Source organism: Squalius cephalus (genome assembly GCF_949319135.1).
Source record: "Squalius cephalus genome assembly, chromosome: 15".
NCBI lineage: Eukaryota > Metazoa > Chordata > Actinopteri > Cypriniformes > Leuciscidae > Squalius > Squalius cephalus.
The window spans coordinates 28922509-28947399 of NC_137136.1; the positions used below are offsets into that span (position 1 = coordinate 28922509).

General features: G+C 39.9%; 1 protein-coding gene across 1 annotated transcript in view; it reads left to right on the plus strand.

Annotated features, from left to right (window-relative positions):
• The window catches only part of cdkal1 (CDK5 regulatory subunit associated protein 1-like 1), a 603253-nt gene that overhangs the window by 533197 nt on the left and 45165 nt on the right, over positions 1-24891 (plus strand). Inside the window, exon 12 of the mRNA XM_079894178.1 lies at positions 1708-1770. Within this exon, the coding sequence (XP_079750304.1) occupies positions 1708-1770 (63 nt within the window). The remainder of the gene's footprint in view (positions 1-1707; positions 1771-24891) is intronic.

Consider the following 24891-nt stretch of genomic DNA (forward strand, 5'->3'; position numbering starts at 1 on the left):
TGGTTGCTTTTATAAACAGAACACCATTTATTTAACAGTGCCTTTTATAAAAGAGACTATAATATAACTAAAAATTACCATTATGTAGAATATTTTTGCACTTCACTTTTGTTCCCATGTTCTAGTGTGGTGACTCTGACATTACAATGAACAAAGTAATTATGCAATTATTAAAATTCAAAAATATAGGCTATTAAGTGATAAAAACATCTAACATGGCCACTTCTAACGGATTTAAATTGTCTGCTACTTTTTGCCAGCCCTCTCTCCTGGCTTTTGCAGACTTTGAGGTGTTCCCTGGCATTTTGATTAAACATTAAAATTCCGAATAAACTTCGACAATTAGTTCTTGCTCTGCTGAGGAGAAAAACTGAGCCCGCTCTTTGGCCACGCTGAACAGCCAATAGCAGCGTTGCTGATCAATGTTTCTACTATCGATACATATCCCCTTTTAAACCAGCGCATGAACACGCAATTATCTCAGATAACTCAATCCAGCGATACTAATCATAAACAACAGGTGTGTTCGAAGAACCCAATTAGCCGGATCATGATTAGCACGATGATATCATCTTGGATGTCTCATTTGATCTCGGATGTTTTAAGCAACGTATGAAGAACGGGCCCCAGGTGAGCACAATTAGTGAAACGAGGACAGACGTGGACTAAACAAGGGGGCGTGGTAACAGGAAACAAGGAGGCGGGACATGAGGAGCACATGGCAAACACAGACCAAGACAGAGCCATGTGCTCAAACACAAGACAAACATGAAACCAAGACAACACAGACAAGTCTGCCAGGGCAGAGCCCTGACACTGTAGTTGACATGAAATACAGTACTTAATAAATGTGACATTCTATACAAATTTATAGCTGGAGCTATATTGACTGCAAAATCTACCAACCCAAATTGAAGTAATGATCAACATTTAAAATATATTCAGTGTTCAGTCTACTGTAGTCTTGAATGGTGACATCCTTTTTTTCTTTCTTTTTTTCTTTTTATTGCTCATGTCATTACAGATTTGAATTTAAACAATTTTCTTCAACTTTGTGATGTGAAATCACTCATGAATCATTCACGAGTGATTTCACATCACAAAGTTGAAGAAAATTGTTTAAATTCAATTTTGAATAGATTTTGCGGTCACTATAGCTCCAGCTATAAATTGGTATAGAATGTCACATTTATTAAGTATTTCATGTCAACTACAGTGTCAGGGTTCTGCCCTGGCAGCCTTGTCTGTGTTGTCTTGGTTTCCTGTTTCTATGTTTGTCAGACGGCTCCTTATGCTTTTGAATTGCTCTCGCGGTACTTTGATGTCATAAACCGATCGGTCTGTGCAGTGCCGGTTCAAGTCGAACAAGCCTAAATTCTCTTCGAAAATTCTCTTCACGTCCCCATTGGCTGTAAAACATGACTACTCTTCAACTAGACGCTGAATAATTGCTCATAATTAACTGCATTAAAAGCCATCATTCATCTCCTCTGTGCTCAGTGTTTGCATTTCATTACAAATTAAGGACTTATAGGCTTTTATAGGCACTACAGAAACAGAGGTCTTGAGGGCAGATATCCTCATTTTCTTCTCTTTAAGTGTTTGCTTGTGTGTCTGATGCCATTTTAATTGGCCTTCAGATCATTTTTTGACTAAGTTATTTTCTTTAATTAATATTGGTGTGTTGTTGTTTTTCCACTTTCACAGAAAAAACAAAGAACCAAAGATCTCTCCGCTCTCTTCCACTCATACAACCCTTATGACCACAAGGTAAGAGAAAGCTGTGTTTTAAAATATATTAAAATATATAATAGTTGTTTTTAATAGTTTTTTTTAATGTGCACATAGTATTACAGTGATTTTATTACTAAACAAAAGCTAAGATTAGAAAGATGATTATGAATAGTAGAGTGATGTTGGACAGGAACAGGAAGTTGTGTTGGCCCTCCAGCGCTGTTTTAATGACATCATTAAAGTTTCAGCAGAGCCCAGCCCTTGTGGCTCTATCACAGAAAGACAAAATCCAGCATCAGTCCAGTTAGTGGCTCTGAATGTTCTCGTCACATTTCTGATGCCACATTACTGTAACTAATCAGAGCTGCACTGATTAGTGCATTTCAGCCGCCTGAGAAAATGGTCAGAGAAGCTCTTAATTAACAAAAGAGCACTGCAGTGCTGCTAAGAGAGATGTTTTTAATATTTCATGCTTTCAGCTTCTATAAATGTCATTGGGATTGCCAGCTCCCTGCTTCAGTGGACGTTGATCTGTGTTTTATGCATGAAGGTGATGCATTAAGCAGCTAGCAATGAAATAAACACCAATATAATGTTTGATGGCCAAAAAATCAATAATGAATGTTGATTTAAAAATATACAATGGTTAGTTTTTGTCCAGCTTCAGACCAGTGCTGACAGACAATAAGTCTAGTATTAGCCAACACAGCTAGTGCACATGGTGCATCTCTTCCTAGATCTTTTATTTCTACCTAGATGAGTCTACTGTCCTTTAATCTGCCTTACATAAAACTCATACCCCTGGTTTCACAGACAGGGCTTAAGACTAGTCCTAGACTAAAATGTAAGTCTGAGCTGTTTCCACTGAAATAAACTTGCACTGACTGATCTTAAAAATATATCAGTGCCTTTTTAGTTTTAAGATGCACATCGGTAATGTTTTTTTCTAAGCATGTTTATAAAAATTACTTAAATGTCCTAATTGATCTATGGTCTAATCCTGGCTTAGTCTAAGCCCTGTCTGTGAAACCGGGCCTTAGACTCTTAAAAAAGCTTAGATACACACATATTTATGTAGTGACATGCTCACCAAAGGAAGATATTGGGCCCTATCATATACCCGGTGCAATGCGGCGCCAGGCACGACGCAAGTGTGTTTTGCTAGTTTCAGCCCGATGCAGTTTCTATTTTCACGTCCTGCACCACGTTGTTTAAATGGCAAATGCATTTGCGTTTGCCATTTCTGAAAACTAGGTGTGTTCAGGCACATTGTTGGCGTGTTGCTATTTTGAGGCAACTGAAATAGACTGCGAACCACTGCGAACTTGGAGTCAGAATTAGTGTTCACAGAAAGGTTCAGAATACATATTTGCTGATGTAAGTTAACCGGACGGACATCTTCATGCAGTGTCACCCTTCTTGAGTTACTGAATTCCTGTTTTCTGGCCCAGGCACTTGTTGACACATTTTTGGACGTTGAAAGCAACTGTCAAAGTGTGTCTTACTCAAACGAGATCTGCTAGATTTATTCATGCATCTGTTTTCCCCTCTCTCTCTCTCTCTCTCTCTCTCTCTCTCTCTCTCTCTCTCTCTCTCTCTCTCTCTCTCTCTCTCTCTCTCTCTCTCTCTCTCTGAATAAGTGTAATTAGAAAAAGAGGAAAGACATCATGATTCCTTCGTGTGCGTTTCACCAAAAGGATACACCGTCTGTCTGAGCTCTTAATTCAGAAAATGCAGATCATTATTTGAGGCTGATTTCCATCAGGTCATTTCAGAGTACCATTATCTTGTGATCTGAAGCTGCGATCCTCACTGAAATTTGCTCATGTGTGTCTCTTTATGTTTGTATGTTCCTTTGCTTCAGTCTGTGTACTCACGAGGCCCATGTTGCTTTTGATTGAAATTTGCATGCAAGGAAGACAAGTGGCCTCAGATCAGATCATTTGCATAATGTAAGCCTGCCCCTAGCTCCCTGTGGTCAGCTGTTAGCGTGGTAATTACACAGTCAGCCGTGTTTGTGTGTGTTTCCTAAAACAAGCCTGCAGCAGAGCGTGTTGACATCACAGCACTCTATTCACGCTAAAGTGCTCTGTAAAATCCACAGATGATGGTTATGCTGGATGCTGAGCTCAGAATCAGCGTCAGTGATGAGCCACGTCTTTACTGGTTTAATGGAACAACATTTACTGTCAACAAGTTACCAATGCTGTAATATTTATTGTTTTGTTACACCTATTTATTAAACCCAAGTTACATAAATGATTCATTAAAGTGTTAGTTCACCCAAAAATGTTGTCATCACCGAAAATTAAAATGTTGTCGTCATTTACTCCTAACCTATGAGTTTCTTTCTTCTGTTGAACACAAAAGAAGATATTTTAAATAATGTCGGTAATCAAACAGTTGACGGTTGCCATTGACTTCCATAGTAGGACAAAAAATCAATGGCTACCATCAAGTATCTGATTATCAACAATGTTTTAAAAAATATTCTTTTGTGTTCAACAGAAGAAACTCGTAAGGTTAGGAGTAAATGACGACAACATTTTAATTTTCGGTTCAAGAATATAGTAACAAGCTAATTTTGTATCTTAAACATGTAACTTCTAGCTGTTGTTATGGTGTTATTATTAATATCCTCCTTGGTTTGGGATCATTAGTGAGTAAATCCTGTGTAAACTCCACAGGTGCCTTGATAGTGGCAGGGATGGAGTCATGCATTCAAGTGAGCGCTTGGTTCTCTGATGTTTCCCAGCATTCCTCTCTGTCCTCGGCAGGTACCCGACGGGCCGGGCCGGGCCGGGTTCGGACAGATATTTAGAAATTATGTTCGGGTTTGGGTCGGGTTCGGTCACATAAGCGCGATAAGGCATTGAACATTTTAAATTTAAAACAGCTTATTATATAGGTGCGTTGATGCACTCATCCTGTTGACATTTCCGAATGCCTTCCTACAGTTGCTTAATAAAAGCGGGCTTTCCACACAAACAAACGTACATGTATCATTAGTATGAGAAAATGTTTTAACTGTTGGCCTCTGGTCGGGCTCGGACATAAATATCTTTATGCCTGTCGGGCTCGGGTCGGGTTCGATTCTCTTTCAAACATTCGCTCGGTATCTCACTATGGGAAACGCCTCTGGGCGTGACAGACCTGGAAGCACCAATCACACCACGTCTGTCAGTTGACAGACCAATCACGACAGTGATGCGGGAGTCCGGCAGTGATTTGTGATTTGATTTAACACTGTAACAGTGATTTGATTTGATTCTGGTATACAAAGAGAATTAACGTGTTATGGCGAATTCTCTTAGATATTCCTTTTCCGAGTTGCACGTTGTGGTGAGCTTGGATAGCCTACTATTTTTAGTTCTGCAAGCGGTGGACCGAAAGCAGAAACTTCACGTCCGTGTGCATGCGGTTCAATGATATCAGGCAAGGATAATCATCCTTTGTGCATCGCATGCCTGGGTGTGAGACACGCTCAGGCAGCCCTCGTGAACCCTGAGTGCTGTCCTCACTGTTCTCTCTTCCCGTCAAGGGTGCTAGAAAGAAGAGTGCGAGTCGCGGCCACTAACAAGGGAGATCCCTGCTTTTTTCCGCCGCCCGCGGAGGAGACTAAACAGCCCCCTGCGTCATGCAGCTGGGGTGAGTTTATGGACGAAGTCTCCCCCCAACTTCCTCCCCTCTTTGGATCCTTTACGGAAGAAAGAGAGGAGGACGATGATGACGACGAGGCCATCGCTCGTCTGTTGGAGGATGATGGTGAGGAGGATGACGACGACGCGATCCTCCCGCCGAATCCCTCCCAGCCAAGCAGCGCATTAAGCAAAGGTTCACCCTCCCCAGCTCAGGTGGAGCTCGACCTACTGAAAACGTGCCGGAGGGCGGCGGCTAAACTCTCCATAGACTGTCCGTCGCAGCAGACGGGCCAGGGGGCAGAGAGAGATCTCTATGACGGCAAGAGACTGCCGTCACGTCTTCTGGGGCTGATGGCCTCGACAGTTTCTGTCATTCCACTGGGTCTGTTGTGAATGAGGGAGTTTCAGAACTGGACTTGTTATCCATTGGATAACGCCACCTCAACCCCAAAGTGATAGTGATGTCACTCTGAATGCGCGCTCTCCGTCAGTGGATAGATCGCTCTTTTCTCGAGTCAGGGACTCCGCTGGTAGCAGTTTCTCTGAGAAAGGTGGTTACAACGGATGCGTCACTCACAGGTTGGGGTGCAGTGTGCGAGGGCAGGATAGCGAAGGGGAAATGGCCTGTCTCTATCGCACTAATCGTGTGGGGCATGAAGCATTTTCATTCACTACGGGCAACCCCTGTCCCGGAAATAATGAATGTGGGGGCGGATCTCCTGTCCAGAGGAAATCCTCTGTATGGAGAATGGACTCTCCACCCTCAGGTAGTGAGCCAGTTGTGGGAGAGGTTCGGCAGAGCTGCCGTAGATCTCTTCGCCTCACATGAAAACACTCAGTGCCCTCTATTCTTCTCTCTGGCGACAGACGGCGCGCCTATGGGTGTGGATGCTCTGGCGCACCTGTGGCCAAACGCACTACTGTACACGTTTCCTCCACTGAGTCTGATCGTTCCAACTTTAAGAAGGGTAAGGGAATACGGTCACTCAGTAATAATGATTGCCCCGAACTGGCCAGGGAAGTTGTGGTTGATGGAGATAATTCAACTCCTTTACGACCAGCCATGGCCTCTCCCGTTGCGCAGAGACCTTCTCTCACAAGCGCGCGGGGAGATTTTTCACCCAGCCCAAAACAAAGTGGCTCTTTGGGCCTGGCCCGTGAGAGGTTAAACTTGAGTGTGAAAGGTTTGCCTCCCCGGGTGATTGAAACAATTCAGAACGCATGAGCAGCTTCAACGCGCTCTGCATATGATCGGAAATGGAGTTTGTTTGAGCGATGGTGCGCACACAGACACATCGTCCCTTTTCTCTGTTCTGTCGCGGATGCGTTATGTTTTCTGCAGGAACTTTTGGATAAGGGCAGAGCCTTTTCAACTGTTAAGGTTTATCTTGCCGCAATTTCTGCGTGTCATGTGGGGATTGACAGAAACATTATAGGTCAACACCCGCTTGTATGCAGGTTTATGAGAGGTGCACGACGTTTGAACAGGGTTTCAAAGCCATTGATTCTGCCGTGGGATCTGTCTGTGGTCCTTAACGCACTATCTCAGCCCCCTTTCGAGCCTATAGAGAGTGTTGAATTAAAGCTCCTTTCGGTAAAGGCTGCTTTATTATTGGCTCTTTCGACTGCAAAGCGGGTTAGTGAACTTCACGTGTTGTCGGTTCATAACTCCTGTATGCAGTTCGCTATGGATCACTCGAGAGTAACTCTCAAAACGAATCCAGCGTTTGTGCCTAAAGTTAGTGAGTCAGCTCTCGCCTGTAAACAGGTGGATTTACTGGCTTTCCATCCGCAGCCCTTTTCCTCGTCAGAGGATACGCGGCTTCATTGCTTGTGCCCTGTCCGTGCGTTACGTCACTATGTGGACAGAACGAAAGCACTAAGGAAGAGTAATCAGTTATTTGTTTCATGGGCTGATTCTCATAAAGGGAAACCTATTTCGCGTCAGCGCCTGTCCCACTGGGTAGTGGAAGCTATTATATTAAGTTATAATGGCATGGGTCTCTGTCCTCCGGAAGGGCTGAGAGCTCATTCTACCAGAGGTTTGGCTACCTCATGGGCACTGTTTAAGGGCGTTTCCGTTCAGGACATATGTGCTGCAGCAAGTTGGGCTTTGCCTCACACATTTGTCCGATTTTATAGACTGGATGTCACTGAGCCATCACTGGCTCATTCCGTCCTAAGTGTGTCTCACCACACTTCCCTCCTTGCAGTGCACGGGGGATAGATATGCAGAGAATGGAGTAGGGACCATCGGCGTTGGTATATATAAGGGAGGCCGGACTCCTGCATCACTGTCGTGATTGGTCTGTCAACTGACAGACGTGGTGTGATTGGTGCTTCCAGGTCTGTCACGCCCAGAGGCGTTTCCCATAGTGAGATAGCTCACTCATCTATCTATCTTCCTTCCTTCCTTCCTTCCTTGCTTCCTTCCTTCCTTTCTTCCTTTCTTTCTTTCTTTCTGCCACACCTGCCAATTTTCTGGCCATAAATATTTTTTACCGGCTAAGACACCAAAATTTTAGATGCGAGTAAAAATTGGCCCAGATATTACAAAGATTTTTCAGGACCCCACTTCAAACAAAGGGGTATGAGAAATTTCCCTGCATACACCAGCTACAGCGGCAACATCTAGGGCCCTATGATTTCTGCGATGTGGAAAAAGTCATATAAATGGAATTTACTGTACAACGCGGAATTTAACGGAATTTGTCTATTTTTTGTTTATGAATGAATAAAAAGCAGGTCAATACACTTAAATCAAATCGTGATATAGACCAGTGTCTGTGAATATTAAACCACAAAAAAATGTAAAAAATAATTTATGAATCCTGCATGTTCTGCATGTCTCTGTGTGAATAAATGGTGCAGACGCGTGATTCCATTTACCACACACACACTGAAGCACACATGACGCTCGCTGTGTTTTCAGCCTCTGCAGCCTCACTATGAGGACATAAACACAGGAACTTCATCTCCAGACCCAGAGGGTCACTTCATCAGCATTTTACGGTTTCATTTGATAAAACTATCGTCTTCGCAGCAACCTGTCAAAATAAAAGTTTGACTTGGAATTGTGACAGAAATATATTACAGTTGTACAGTAAAATTGAGCTAAGTCTCACTGTAATAATAATACTGACACACAATAATAATAATGAATATAGCTGCAAGCAGCAATTATCGGGGCCAAGCACAATCAGATGACAAGACATGCCAACATGTCTGAAAGTGTCAGACCACCTGCAACAATGAGCAATTAAAGACATTTAAAGAGGATATTAGGCAAAATGCCTGAAAAATCATAGAAACAGTAAATAAAAATATGATTTAATGGATTATCACTTTCGACCAATAGGTGGCGCAGTTACAAAACTGATGTGATGTGGTCAGAGTTAAGTGACAATGACACATACAAAGTTTTGTGTCAATATGTCAAGGCATTGCAGAGATCAAGCCTGAATAGTGCTTTTAGCATCATGCCTCAACTTTGCTGCTGCGCTATACGAAAACAGTTTCTTCTATCGACACGAAATCCATAACTTTTAGTCGGCACAGTCTGGAGATGATACGATTCGATTTTGGTGAAAATCGGACAAACGGTCTAGGAGGAGTTAGAAAAAGCAGGTTTTGAATGAAAATCAAGATGGCGGACAGGAAGTTTGGCCAAATAAGGAAAACTTGGTATCTATGTTCTCGGCTTGACCCAAGGAATCTATTAAGACCAGTGCCATTTCAATAGCTAGATTTATTCAAAAGTTATTAGCCTTTTTGGAAATTTTGTAATAACTTTTGACCACTAGGTGGCACTGTCTCAAAATATTTTGAGTACCTTCAGGGGATGGTGCTGAATGCACTTTCTGAGTTTCGTAATATTACACCAATGCTTTTAAGTGTAGCATTTTATTTCACAAAACTGTATTAGTCAATGAGAATTTCATGTTTTGTTATTATACTATAGCTTTTATAGCGCCACCAAGAGGCTCAGTCCCACCATTTTTTTTATGTGTCCTCAGAGTGAGCCCATATTTTGGTGTCAATTTTGGTGAAGATATCTCAATTCGCTTTGGAGTTATAGACATTTATATGAAAAAACACTTAAAAAATGACTGACACATGACTTTGGATTGGATTTTACTACCCCTTACTATCAATATTTTTGCATTTGGGCATTGGCGTTTAGCTATCGACCTATGTTTTCAGACTTCTGACGGTGGTTTCGTCTCGATCGGACTAGCGTTTCGAAGATATAACCAAATGTTTTTTAAGCGCTAAATCACAACGCTACCTAAACCTTAAGGCGAAACCTAGCATGTTTGGTATCGTTGGACTCGGCAAGGATTCAGGAGTCTAAAGAGTTGAGTCTCTTGAAAATAAGTCGACCACACCCAGAGTTATAAGCATTTGAAAAAAAAAATTCCCACTAGGTGGCGCTGTTTCGAAATTTCTCACGCTCCTTCAGGGCATCGTGCTGATGACCCATACCAAGTTTCGTAACAATCCGTTGATGTGTTCTTAAAATACAGCATTTTAGCACATAATTCAAAATGGCCGACAGTCAAAATGGCCGATATGGTAAAATTGGATATCAATCGAATCGGCATGTTGCCCTGAATCTAACAAGACCAATTTTATGATTTTTGGACAAACTGTTCAGAAGTTATAAGCAAAAATAGCCATTTTTCATATCTCCGGACCAGTAGGTGGCACTGCGCCGAAACGCAGCATGTAGCCTCAGGTCATGCTTGTGATGACATGTACCAAGTTTCATCTGAATCCGATACAGCCTTACGTCTGTTTTCGCAAGCGCTACGTGAAATTTGTTCGTGGGTTTATCGAAAACGGTTAAGCGATTCAACTTGAATTCCATAACTTTTTGTCGGCATGGTCTGTAGATGATCTGGTTCAATTTTCGTGCAAATCGAACAAAATTCAAAATGGCGGCCATATTTTTATGACGGAAAATGAAGTCATAGGGTGCAATCAAATCGTCATGAGCTCAGGAATCAGAGGAAAAAGAATTTTGTTGATTGGCCTTACGGTTAAAAAGTTATTAGCAAAATAAAAGTGAAACTTTGGACAGGTGGTGGCGCTAGAGGGAATGACTTAGACACACCAAAATTGGTGTAATTAATGTTGGGACTGTCCTCTATCCGAATGTCAAACCATTACAACTTTCCTGCAATCGGTTCTATGGGCTGCCATAGACTCCCAGTCGGAAGAATAATAATAAGAACGGGAACAGATACAATAGGTGCCTCCACACCTTCGGTGCTTGGCCCCTAATAATAATAATAAATTATTATTAAAACTTTATTTTTTAAGGAATAATCAGTTTTTCTTCCATGTTTAAATTTTAATAGTAAAGCTCTGTTGTGCAGCACTTTGTTTGACAAAAAAGTTTGTTCAATTATTGTTTTTTAAATTCAATTAATTAGACGTGTTTTGATTATTAAAATTTGATTAAACTATTAAAATGGAATCCAGAAAACTTAAAACAGAAAACACAGAATTTGGTGAAAAAATAAACCGGATTTCATAGGGCCCTAAACATGGCTGCCCAAGAGAACAAGGAGAGTATTTTTGGCATTAATAAGGATTTAAATGACAAATTATAATTTGTTTTTGTGTTACATTCAATCTTGTGTTCATGTTTATGGTCATCTTTTTATGATAAACATTGGTGCATCTCCTTTGACGTAGGAGCTAGCGACGATGTATGATGACGTGTAACGGTGTAGTAGTGGTGTCCCATTTCAGGGTAATATTTTCAGCCCTACCCCTTGCCACACTGTTTCAAGGGGGGAGGGGTAGGTGTAGGTGAAGGGGTATAAAATAGAATTGGGATTGGGCCTTAATAAAGAGATGTGTGTGTATGTGTATAACCTGAAAACCTTGTATATTGTGGCACCAAAGATTCAGCCCCCATGAGGAAAACTCAGGGGGCTTTTTTTTTTTTCTTCTTTTTTTTTTTAGATGTACAAATGCAGAATATTTTATATAGGGTTGGTTTAGAGGTCGGTTTAGGGGATAGAAGATAATGGAGAGTCCGCGTAAAACACAAAAACCCTGTGTGTGCACGTGTGTGTGTGCGTGTATACGCGCAAGCTTGGCAGAGTTTCAGCCCTGTTCAGCCCTGTCTGTTCTGCTGCCGTCAGCCACACACACCCTTACATGGATTCATTGATACATGTATTAGTTTATCTGTAAAAGAGAAAATGTTTCTTCCACTGAGAGTTTTTAAAACCTTTCACACTCTCACTAGTTTATTTATATTGGATGATGGCTAAGCGTGGAAATGGCTGATGCTAAATACACACAGGTTTTTGCATGATCTCACAAAATTATAGCTTGATGACAGAAATATTCTGATTAGGGATATTTACCTAAATCTAGTTTTATTTTCTTCCTGCATCCTGCACATCTCTTTTCACTGACTCTGTTGTCTCACTGCTTTACTCACTGTAGAAAACACCTCATTAGAGGCAGCCTCGGGCAGGATTACAACATGATTTGTGTAAAAATGTTCACACAATTAAGACAACACTAGAATGGTCAGCAGTGGGCTTGAACACGTCCAGGTAGGCAGATTTGGTAGATCAATCACAGCAACTCAAATGAAGGGACTGACGGACGGACGGACGGATGGAGAGAGCCATTATGACTGTAAGTCTGTTTCGTCTGGGATCTCAGCGTTTGTCAACGGCTGGATAACTCATCTCCACAATAACACACAGACGTGTCTCCTGCCAAGCTGAATAAATTGCTCTCTTAGCTATGCTAATATCCTGTGCTGTGAATGAAGTAATTACACTAACCTTGCTCTGCTCAAAAAGGTGTAATTACAGGCACACAACGGAGGAGTCGGAGGAGGAGGGCGTTTGGGGAAATAGAAATGACCCTCCCTTTTGTTGCTGGCAATTTTAATGCCATCTCCCTTTATGTACATCACTTTTGCTAAATTTCAACAATTTATGTGTATGTGTTTTTTGTGTGGGGATTTATTTTCTATTTTGAGTTCAGGTAGCTGGTATCAGTGGAAACCTCACGTCAAACCTTGTGAGTAAATAACGTGAATCTACATGTATCCTGTTTAATTTTCAAGAAAAGCCATTTGTTTTCATTATTGCTGCAACTGCGTATACTACATATAAAGCATTTATAAAATGAGTGGTTTAAAATGACTACTTAAGACTTACATAATCATATATGACCATAAAATGCATGGCAGTCATTTTCACAAATCTTGAAATTTGTTCCTAGTTATTTGTTTTTTGTTCCTGTTCGTACCAATCATTTAGGTTAGGTATATGGTAAATGCAGACACGTCTGATGCTCTGTGTGTGAGATTGAGACACATGTTTTGAGGTGGGTGTGTGAAGCAGCCTGGGTAACAATATAAAAAACAATATATAAACAAAGTATTTTTTGTTTGTTTTGTTATTGTTAAAATTCTATTGCTAAAAGTTTTCTGTTAGTGTGTGGGTAAGGGTTAGTCTGTAGTATCTGTAGCTAGCTGTATATAAAAGCAATAGAAGTCTATGCAATGATCCCATTTAAATAGTTAAGTTAAACGTGTGTGTGTGTGTGTGTGTGTGTGTGTGTGTGTGTGTGTGTGTGTGTGTGTGTGTGTGTGAATTTGGGATTTGTTCATGCATCAGTCTGGTCCCAGTGAATGGCCACTAAAGAGGCTGATATTTTTTACAGATGCATAATGAACGCAGGAACCCTGCGTTTCGGGGCAGTGATTTATGTGATCTATCTGCAGCCAGATGGCAGTGAACAAGGCCCATCAATCACAGTGAAAAGACTATTGAGCAGCCGTACAATGCAGACGGGCTCTGCGCTCGGCCCGGGACACAGTGCGAGTCTAGAGCCCTACTGCAGGGCAGTCGGCATCGTCTTTATCCTTCACCACAATAAAGAGAAGATAAGCTCCGGCAAACATACACACTGCAGTCTGAGTCTCAACTTGTTTAGCACATTAAGAACTCAGTTTCACTCATGCTCACAGTTTGCTCACTCATACTGGTCACCGGCTCCTCTGAGAGAAAGAAACACTGGAATACTGTACATGAGCTTGATGTGTGTCTGTTTATTCATCATAAGCTTCTCCTTTGCATTCTAATTTTGCTGTAATTATTTTGTTCTTCTTTAACCTAACTTTCACCCTTCTTTTTGAGCATAGATCTGAACTTAAATGGTTGTAGTGCATTGCTTTGGAATACAGACCTACAGTATGGTTGGTCTCTTTTTTTTCTTCTTTATTTATTTGAAGACACTCAGCAGATTATTGCAAAAGTGAAAGCCCTTCAAAAAATAAAAGCTTAGAAAAATTAAAGAAGGTTAGAAGTTTACTGTAAAAAATATTTTTATTTATGCAAAATATGTTTTATAAAATAATCAAAAGAAAATCAAAGCCATATGTCTACCAAGATCCAAATTTGAAGATGATTTCACAAAAATGTAGCTAATTTATTAGTAAAATATTTACAAAAAAAGATTACTAAAATATGTAATAGGAAAAATGGCAATAAAAAAGCACGCTACTCGGACACTGCAACAGATTTGTTTATATTAGTGCTGTCATTCGATTAAAATAAGTTTCTTTTGCTCACCAAGGCTGAATTTATTTGATTAAAAAAACACACACACACACACACAAAAAAAGAAGCTATTTTTTAAAATTTTTGCATGCAAATTTTTAACAAATTTATTTGAATATATTTTAAAATGTAATATATTCCTTTGATGCAAAGCTAATTTTCAGCATCATTACTCCAGTCTTCAGTGTCACGATCCTTCAGAAATCAAATCATTATAATATGCTGATTTGCTGCTCAAGAAAGATTTATTATTATTATTATTATTATTATTATTATTATTATTATCAATGTTGAAAACAGTTATGTTTATTTTATTCTGGATTCTTTGGTTCAGTGCTTTATAGGTCAGGTCGGAAATATACAAACATTTAACAAATTTATCAAATGTAAAAAGACTGCACATTCTTCTCTGTATAAATTAAATCTTTACTAAAGCTACAAAAGCAATGAGTGATTTTCTCTTTGTCTTTTGTTCTTTTATCAACATTAATGACATAGACTGCAGCTGGTATATTAGGCTGCTGTCACTTTATACCAAGACCTGTCAAGACATGACACACGTGTATCTGACACGCATCCAAACATCATTTTGTGTGTTTTTGTCTGTTCAAGTGCAATTAAGATGTTAAAGAGAACTCAAATCTGTACTGGCGCGCTGTCTGAGGAGTGGCTTTCTGTGTGCGTATTTTGGGTGTAAAATAAATTGGGTTTTCACACAGCAGGCCAGTTTGCTCTGTTTGTCTGACGTCGTTATTTCCGAGGCAGGTGGGAAACGCTTGATTTGCAGCTCTCTCTTGAATAGTTGTAGATTGTTGTTTGATTTGGACACCTGCTGATGTGCACAAAACCATCAGAAAGCATGAACGCAAAGCCGCTCCTGTCCGTTCAGCTGACGCACCTTGATTCAGTCTCACCTTGTGCTCTTGTGGAGGTTTGCATTTTAATTAAACTCCACACAGGAACAGCTGGCGGTATTTTAAGACTTTTTAATTGGATCTGTAATCTGTGCTTTCAAATCAGAAATGTTGAGTCTTGAATTAATTTAGTAATTAATTAGTGCAATTAATTAATGACCTATTAGATTCACATGAGTGAGTGCTAAGACTTTCTTAATCAAGTTGTTTTCATGTTTTGTACAACTCTTATTTTCTCAAGAGGATTGTGGTGGTGGAGGGGGTGTTGGATTGGGGGACTGAAATATTTCCAGAATTACTCTTGAACTGACTTGAACTCAATCCAGACATGTATGTTTTTTTCTGTCATCATTTAGTCACCAGATATTGTATCAAACCCTGAACTGAGATATTTTGCTGGATGTCCACAATAGTTATTAGTAAATTGTGATTCACACTCAATTTGTTTCAAGTCAAGTCATCTTCATTTATATAGCGCTTTTAACAATGTACTGTAGATTGTTCCAAAAGCGGCTTTACAGTGATAATAGGAAATTAAAGTAATAGAGATTGTTTTGGCTTTATACTGTAGCAGCTCTAGGATAAAGTTATTGTCCAGCTAAAGTTAGTTTTGATTGATTCATTTCCGTCGCAACGATCATTAGTTATTAACTTAGGGGCCGCTAACACGACACCGTTTTAACAGAAAACTCTTTAAGTTTTCTCTACGCAAACTTTAAAAACGTGAACCTGTGAGAACGCTGATGGCGTGCACATGCGTATTACGAGTTCAGTCTATAGGGATGCGTGTTTGAATATATATGTGCGCAGGCGTGTAGTTCTTCCCTACAAACCAACCCTCAACAAACTACTTGTCTGGCCTTAAAATGTATAATACAGAATTTGTATCGCTTCCGCGTAGCCACGCAAACCAGAATTATCCCGACAACGCTTTATCTGTACAGAGGTAAAGGGAAGGGAAGGAGGCCTTCACAGGGGAGAGACTAGTTGACACTTCAGGACTACGCTGTCGTCGTGTCCAGGCGCAGGTCCTTCATCAGATCTGGATACAGCCTGGATCCGGCGGACTGCGGTAAATCTCGGGATAAACAGAGAGACTAATATTAGCATAGATGCCATTCTTCTTATGATGTAACGAATACATCAGGATTTATGGGAAGTGTTCCCGGTTCCGGCTGATCTAATCTATGCAGCCTAACATTGAATTATAGAAGTCTATAATGTGTTATGTGTATGCTAGGTCAAAGAGATGTGTTTTTACTAGTCTAGATTTGAACTGACAGAGTGTGTCTGCTTCCCGAATGTTAGGAAGACTGTTCCAAAGTTTTGGTGCTAAATAGGAAAAGGATCTACCGCCAGCAGTCGATTTTGATATTCTGTGTATTATCAACTGGCCGGAAACTGGTATTATCAACTGGCCTTTCACATTTCACATTGCTTATAATTTACCTGGGTTTAACAGTTATTCCTGGGTATTCATTAGCAGATGTTTCACACTACATTCCTACAACGTTTTTTTTGTTGCATATTTGTGTCAGTGTCATTAATTGGACGAACACAGTACGTGATATGTTTACATAAAGGCTCTAGCTGGACGATGACATCACTGTTTTCTCCAGAGCGGCTATATATAAAAATGAACTAATACTAAATTAATAATATTTGTACAACAAAAATGAATCATCACTGAACTTAATCTGAACTATGACACTATTTTTTCTAAATCTGTTGTACTGCAGAAACAAACTTTGTTGTATTATTTTTTCTGTTATCACTGTACAGCTGCTTTGAAACAATCTATTTTGTAAAAAGCGCTATATAAATAAAGGTGACGACTTGACTAGCATTGTGGATCCTCGTATTATATATTGCAGACTGTATTATCGTGTTTTTCCTGAATGGACTTTTCTAACCCTAACCCTATAAAGAAAAGAATTAAACTTTTCTTAACTCCAACTGATGCATTTTCTGTCACCATTAGGCGTTTCCCCCTCAAACGCTGAATCCTGTCCAAAGCACATGAATATGAGGCACGAGTTTGGTTGTCGGATGCTAAGCATTTAGCACTACCATTCTAACACCGCAATGTTTCATACTGTACACGTTTGGCACTGCAATGCAGGGGTTAACACTACAAAATCGGTTCAAATCCTGCTCCGGAGAAGGGTTTCATAAACCTGGATAAAAAAGTGGGTCTAACCCCATATATTACAAGTGTGAAACGTTCCTTTACCCAGGGTTTAGAGTGTGGGGTTTAGTACTGCGAAAAAGGTTGAGTGCAATGTAAAAAGCCCTAATCTGTGGAAAAGAGGAGTGTGAACATTGTTCTGAAGGAAGTCATGGAGGTTTGAACCAGAAGAGGATGAGTGAATAATGGCTGATCTTTACTGTATTGTGAGCTTCTGCTCCAGTATCAATTCAGGTTTCTGGTCTTTTTGTCTGTTGTGAATAAACTGATTTAAACTCATTACACAATTTATCACTGATCACTGACACACTGACACATTTTCAACTCTTCATATTGAATATGATCTCTCTCTCTGTCTAATTGTCTGTCTTCTCTTGACAGTTTCACTCAATCAGTGTAGAATCATTGTGAGCTGTGATTACTCTCATTTGAACATGAATCTACTGTTGTTTTGGCATGATAACAATCGTTTGTGTGAAACTTGCACGGTATTTCTGCTTGGAAAACATTCTGTTTGAATGTCCTGTGTATTTATACTGGAACCGCCATCACAGCGCTGAACAAACTGTAATACTGCCCCCCCCCCACACACACACACACACCAACCTCAGTTGCCTTGTAGTTTTCATATCTGACGTGTTTATGTGGGTGTCTTAATGAGCTGTGTGTTTGGATATGTGTTACATGTTCTATTTGTTTCTTATATGTGATATTTCTGTGCTATGGAAGAAGGAAAAAAAGGATGTGTGGAAATGATTATACCTATGGGACAATAAAGACTATCTCTCTCTCTATCTCTATCTCTAACTCCTGATTATGAATCCTATCGCTGACTGCAAACTAATGCAGATTTGTGCTCTGGGCCATAGATGAAGCTGTGGGCATATTTTCACTACCTGTGGGAAGACAGTGATGTTACTGGATTCAAAGTGCTGCTTTTATTGGTCTCTTGGATATGAATATTTCTGCCTTGTTATTGGGAAGACGGAACAAAGAGAAAGTGTCACATCACTGCAGTGACAACTAGTTGTTCTGTCTGGTTTTGTTCACATTACGTTTTGTGTGTAAATGCAGTTGACACTACCTGAATTATTCAAGAATAAATTCTGTTGCACAATGTATTTGAACAAAATGAGATGATGACAACGATTTAACTGCAGTTCATAGAGATTTTATCAGTCATGTTAATCACAGTGCTGATTGCCAACACAATACTACTAACCCTAAATAAACTATACCCTAGTACAGTGTTGGTAGCACATCCTGATACCCAGCTAACAAGGAATGCTCTCAGAACTTTGGCTACAGTCCTGTAAACTCTTCAGCAGGTGTCATGTGGAGAAACGTCCTGAACAGCTTGTGGTTTGCGTGACTCATCATCTCACTGAGAGAACTCTTCAAAGCTTTAAGCAGATATATCACAACAATATGTGGTTAGTTTAGTAATGCACTACCCATGAGACATCAGCATCTGAATGCTCAGAACTCTTGTGGTTAAGAGTCACTAGTTCAGTCTCTCAAACTAGTGAATTGTGTTGCTGTCCAGCATCTGTCTCATGATACCAGCTGTCAACCACACGTGATGACAGAAACATCACACACACACACACACACACACACACACACACACACACACACACACACACACACACACACACACACACACACACACACACACACACACACCTGGTTACTATGTGGAGACTCTCCATAGATGAAATTATTTGTATACTGTCCAAACTGCATATTCTATCCCCTTACCCGACCCCTAAACATACCCATCACAGAAAACTTTCTGCATTTTTACATTTTAAAAAAAATCTCATTCTAAATAATTTGAGTTTGTTTCCTCATGGGGACCTCAATTTAGTTCCCCACGGTGACACGAGTCCCCATGAGTCAGTGTGCATTCAGGTTGAAGTCCCCACTGGGATAGAAAAACATCCGCACACACAAACGCACAGGGGGTGTGAGTGCCCATTTCTAATCTTTTATGAATACATTTCAGTATTGATTGAAATAATGTTGTCTTTAGGTGACATTTCCCTTTGATAATTTTGTTCACTGCAATTGTTGCAATGCATTGTAGGATTGCCTTTTTTGTGAAGAATTGAAAAAAGTGATTGTGATAAATTGTGTTCGACAACACTAGGATTAGGAGCAGAGCTGCTGTTCCCATTCAGGATGTCAAATAGTTGTACATGTAGAAAGGGTTTCTAACTAAATTTGTTCAAAAAAGTATTTTTTATAATTTCATATGTCAGTACAGAATATATCTCAGTAACTGGTTAATGAAAAGCATTACCATGCATGCAGTCTTTTTTTTAAGTGAATGAAGCGTTCAGATGCGTCCGTGGCCATGGTGGACGAGTCACAGCGAGCAATGTTTGTTGTGGTTTGTGTAGTTTTGCTTATGTTGTAATGTGACTTATAGTGAGCTGAAGTGATGACTCAGTATTCTCATCTGCTTTATGCCCTGCTTTGCATGTGGAGTTTCTAGGTGGACAAACACATCTAGAGCCACATTTAACAAGCCTTTCATGTTAAAGCCCCCTGAAACTAGTCCACTTACAACGACAATCATCTGCTCAAACAGCACAGGCTCTTTCAGAGCCAGATTATGGCTTTCGTTGAGCTATGACTTAATAACAGCCTGTGATTTAATACTTCATTGTGTGTTTCATCCAACAGCTGTCCACGAGGACATCAGTACACTAGCATTCATCATGGACTATTGTTCGGATTTGCAAATCCTGTTGAGTAAGTTTGTATTATCTAGAAGCTAGTACAAGTTGTCTTTGAAATTAGCTTCTATTGACACTATCTAAGGAAACGCATGACACAGCGGCTGTGTTTGTCTGAACATAAACACAATTTTTACATGAATATCAGGCAGCAGGTGTCCTGTGCGGTCCTTCAGCACACACCTCTGTCCTTCACTGTCCTGATAGTCTGTCAGATATTGTCTCTGAGGATGTACTCTCACTAGGAGATCTGAACTGTGCCTGAGCACATTTGACCCCCAAAGTCTGGTTGGCTTGACTAGTGTGATTGCCCTGTACCCTGCCCAGGCGTGGTTCGCTAAACCGTCCCTGGCCCGCTTGGAAGAGGCTTAGGTGCGGTACACCTGACTAATGGATGTCGTTGCCTATAGTTTTTTCTTCAAAATTATGTGAAAATAGTCTTGCTTTATCGTTCACATAAAACCATACATTGATTTAAATTGATGTAAAACAGGTTTTGCTTGGAAAGCCAATATGCGAGGGGGGCGTGAAAGAGGAGTGGTTTACACCTTAGAATACAATGTCCCACCCACTCTGCATAATGACTCTGCATAATGAGCCATTCATTCAGGTGTGAAACTGACTGAGCCACAATGCACGGACAAAAGATATATTTAGAAGAAGACTTATATTGACCATTTAAGATTTTGCTTACATCTATCTTGTAAATATGTTTTGCTATGTTATTAAAAAGGTTACAATTACAACAATAATTACAATTTCAACAATATTTCAAGTGTACTCTTTCTTTGTAAAAAAAAATGATTATAGGCCTACATTTTATCTATGTATTCATTAGTTTGAATATAGCCAACATTGGAACAGCTAACATCTTAGTTGATGACTTTATTTTTGACAAAAATAGTATTTTATATATAGAAATTGCTAAACAAAAGCTTATTTGACGAGGCAGTATATTCTACAGTAAAAACTGTATATTTCTTAAACTTTATAAACTTTCATATTTCGCCTGACTGTAACGTTGTTTTCATGAAATATTAGGGCATATTGTTAATTTGCAGTTTAATACGTTGCTTATACAAATAGCCTACATTTTATTTCAACATATTTCAGTCGATTTTTACTCATCTCAGTATAGCAATACAGTTTGCTAAAACATCATCATTCATTCACACACGCAATTTAAATTTAAACTGTCTTTGCCAGCTGTGGTAAACAGCGCGCATCTCTGCCGTTCATTCATTCATAAACAGAAACCCACGTGAAGAAATTCACGTGATAAGGAAAAAAAACTTACTAGTATTCCTCAGCTCGCTCCTCGATATACCCGCACTTCTGAGGGACATTTTCCATTATTATTATTCCTCACAGCGCTGCAAGACGGTGTAAACAAGTAATGATCTGATTAAACTTTTTTTTTTTTTTTTAGCTGATGGGGGCGTTCACAGGATTGCGCGGATTGCCTCAGCCATTTGCGTTTGAATAGCGTGCGCTCTCCGTGGGCGGAGTCACATTACATCTGAATCAGCTGTAATTAGGTCGACTGGAATCGCTCTCTTTTAATACAGATTTCACAAGATGAGAATATTTGTTTTTTATATAAATTACTTCATTTAAAAGAAGAGAATTCAAGCTTCATGCCTGTGTGTCTGTATGCCTGTTTGACTGAGTATTCGCTGAGCTACAGTTCATTTTCGGACGCGGTTCAGAATGGACTTTACTGGCAGAGAGAAGGCAGAACTCGCTTCGTGTTTATTTTTCTTTATTTGGCAAAAAGCACAACACTTTGTTTTTATTGTGAGTATACACAAAAATAATACACATTTAACAGAATCGATTGATGTATGAAACTCCTATGGAAAATCAAAGTCAACAGAGTATTTATGAGTTTATTTTACACTGATAAAAAAAAAGCGAGCTGGTATCGCCGGCAATACCGCCGACCTCAGGGGGTTAACACTAAGTTGTTAACACTTCGGAAAAAATAATACTTTGTCGTTACACTACATCCTTATGCATCGCTTTCTGCCAGGACTTCTACGTGCTTTTCCCAGACCACTGAAGTGACGTTGTCGTCCGGGTTAGCAGTAGCATGAGCCGTCAGGCAAGTGTTATTTAAATAAACTCATGATGTACTTACAAACTTTCCAATGCCTCGTTTTATGATTACAGAACCTATTTGTACTACTGTATAAGTTTGGTACCCTTCTGGGCTTTATTAGTGGGGTAATTTACGAGATGCATCCTAGGATCCATTAGCGCCTGCACTAAGCCACCCGGCTGATATTTCAAAATAAGCTCTAAGTTTAATAATGTTCAACCAAGGGACAAAAGGCTTCTGGGGGGGTGTTTGGCTTGAGGTCATGGTGCAAAGGACCCTAGGTTGATTTTACTCCGAACCATCCCTTTAATGTTGAGAATTCCAGGTTGTGTATCCTGAATGTGAGGCCTGGGTTTATCCAAGTCTTTTCCTTTAAGAGCGAGTTCTGAGCACATGAAAGGAGGGGGTTTGTTGCGTCTCTCCATCGATCCACTCCTCATATGTGAGCGTGTGAGCTGCAGGCAGACACCTGATGATGTTCAGTGTGTGTTGAGCCCTGGAGACAACAGTGAACACGTCTTTGATGTGTGTGCTGAGCTCTCGGCCAGCACTCAGGCCAAATCTTACACTTCAGGGTCAAACCTTCACAGCTCTTCATTTAGCACGCAGAGAGAAGCTCGGATGAATATCCTCATTGTTCTGTTTTGAGACAGAAGCAGGTTTCTGTGCGCTGTGGATGGACGGGCCTTTAACAGGTCATACAGTATGTCATTATTTCAGCCTACAACATTATTTCATCATTTACTCGCCCTTATGTCATCCCAAATCTGTAGGACTTTCTCCTGTAGAACATAAAATGTGTTTTGAAGAATATCCCAGCTATTTTGTTTTGTCCACACAGTGAAATTCAGTGGATTCTCCAAACTATCCACTTTTATGTTCCACATAAGACAGTCATACAGCTTTGGGACAACATTCCTTTAATCCTGTAAATCAATGCGAGTTGATAATCCACTGTCTTAAAGTGTAAATATTAGGGGTGTAACGATTCGTTTTAACAACGATTCGATTCATATCGCGATTCGTGGTTGTCGATATGATTCAAGGACGATATTGGTTCATTTAGAACGATACGATCCGAAACAGTGTCTTGAAATCGATTCAGTGACTTTTTAGCCAAAAATTCTTGTAAGGGAATCAGGTATCAATTAATTATGGATATAAACAAACAAGTAAACAACAATAAAAAACTCAAATGCATTCACATTTTATTTGAATAAAGTAGGGCTGCACGATTATGACAAAAATCATAATCGTCGATTATTCTCTTGATTATTCCCTTGGCATTTTGTTATGGAAACAAACAACAATTAGGCTACAATGGTGATACACAATACTTAGAAGAACTGGTAAAGAAACATGGAAACTGCTCCTGATAAATAGCAACACACATGACGTACCAATAACGTAATTTATTGGTATTTTACTTTTATTTCATAACTTACTAATTTACGACGTTGCATGCTCGTATTTCTTTTGCACTTTAGTGAAGTCATACAGCGTGCGCAGGCGCATTTGCACGTGCAATTAAAGAGTGCACGCTACGAGCACAGTATCAGACATGAAATTTCGTTTTTCTGAGGTGAGAGACTTTATTTCGTTACAAGTTATGAAAATAATGGTAGAATAATGACACGGACATATAGCCTGACAACATCATCTGACCGCAGATACTGAATCTGGACAACACTTTTTTTTTCTAATTTAAAACGTAACGACGTTGCATGCTTGTAGTTTATTTTGTGCTTTATATATAGTGAAGCAATATAGGCCTACAGCGCGCTCCGCCGCATTTGCGCGTGCAATTGAAGAGTGCGCGATACTGCAGTATAGCGGCTGAGGGGACAGGAAAGTCCGTTTTTCTGAGGTGAGAGACTTTGCGATGCTTGTTGTCTTTGCGCTGCTGCTGGCACGTCACGCATGGCGATGAATCGAGTAACGTTTAATGCCTTTATCATTAAAAGTGCTAAGAAAAAAACATCCATATAAAGTCTGACGTGCTTAAATCCAATGTGTTATTTCCTAGTATCGATACAATCGATTCATTACCTTTTAAAACGATGTTAGATCGATATATGTCGTCCGGAAGGCCAACTTGCTGAGCACAGATCGATGTAGTTGGATCATAGGAATATAAATCGATACATCGATGTAGTTGATGAATCGTTACACCCCTAGTAAATGTCCATGCATACATATACATACATGTGCAGAGAGCTGATTGACATCTGTCCGTTAGATGATGATTTGCATATCTGCACAATAACCTCAAAGTGAGCATACAGGCTTTGATTCTTGCTGTCGGACTCAACATGATAGTGAACATTTTGAATCAAGCTCAGTTCTTTAGTATGTAAGCAAAGAAACCCATACATCTGCTTTATAGAAGGGCTTTGCGTGTGTGTGTGTGTGTGTGTGTGTGTGTGTGTGTGTGTGATAACTTCAGTCCCAGAATGTTCTTCAGGACGAACTCTTCCTTTGACCTCACTGCATCACAAGTAGCAGCAGCAGGTGTGCGTTTCCCAGTGGCCGCAACAATGTACCTTATCTCACCATCCCATGCTGTGTGTTTAAATTTATCTGTTTTCCCATACACATTTAAGACATTGGCAAACATGGATTAATTTGCTATAATTCAGCTGCAGCTCATTGCCGCCTTTATTTCCAATCAGAACAATTTATTTTGACAAGATTTATCATAAAGACAGATTCTGGTCCAGCTGTGGTGATGATCTATTATAAAGAGCATTACTGCTCCAATCTCACAGCAATTTCTGTAGTTCAAATTCAGTTTTTTCTATTTTGTGTCTCTGCAGTGATAAAAATTAAAGTGAACTCTGTGCTTTTAACTAGTTCTGATGTATAAACAAGATTCAGATGAACAGTTGAGATTTCTGAACTGTCATCTCTCTATTGTGCCAGTGCCATTCACACTCTTAAAGGGATCGTTTACCCAAACATGA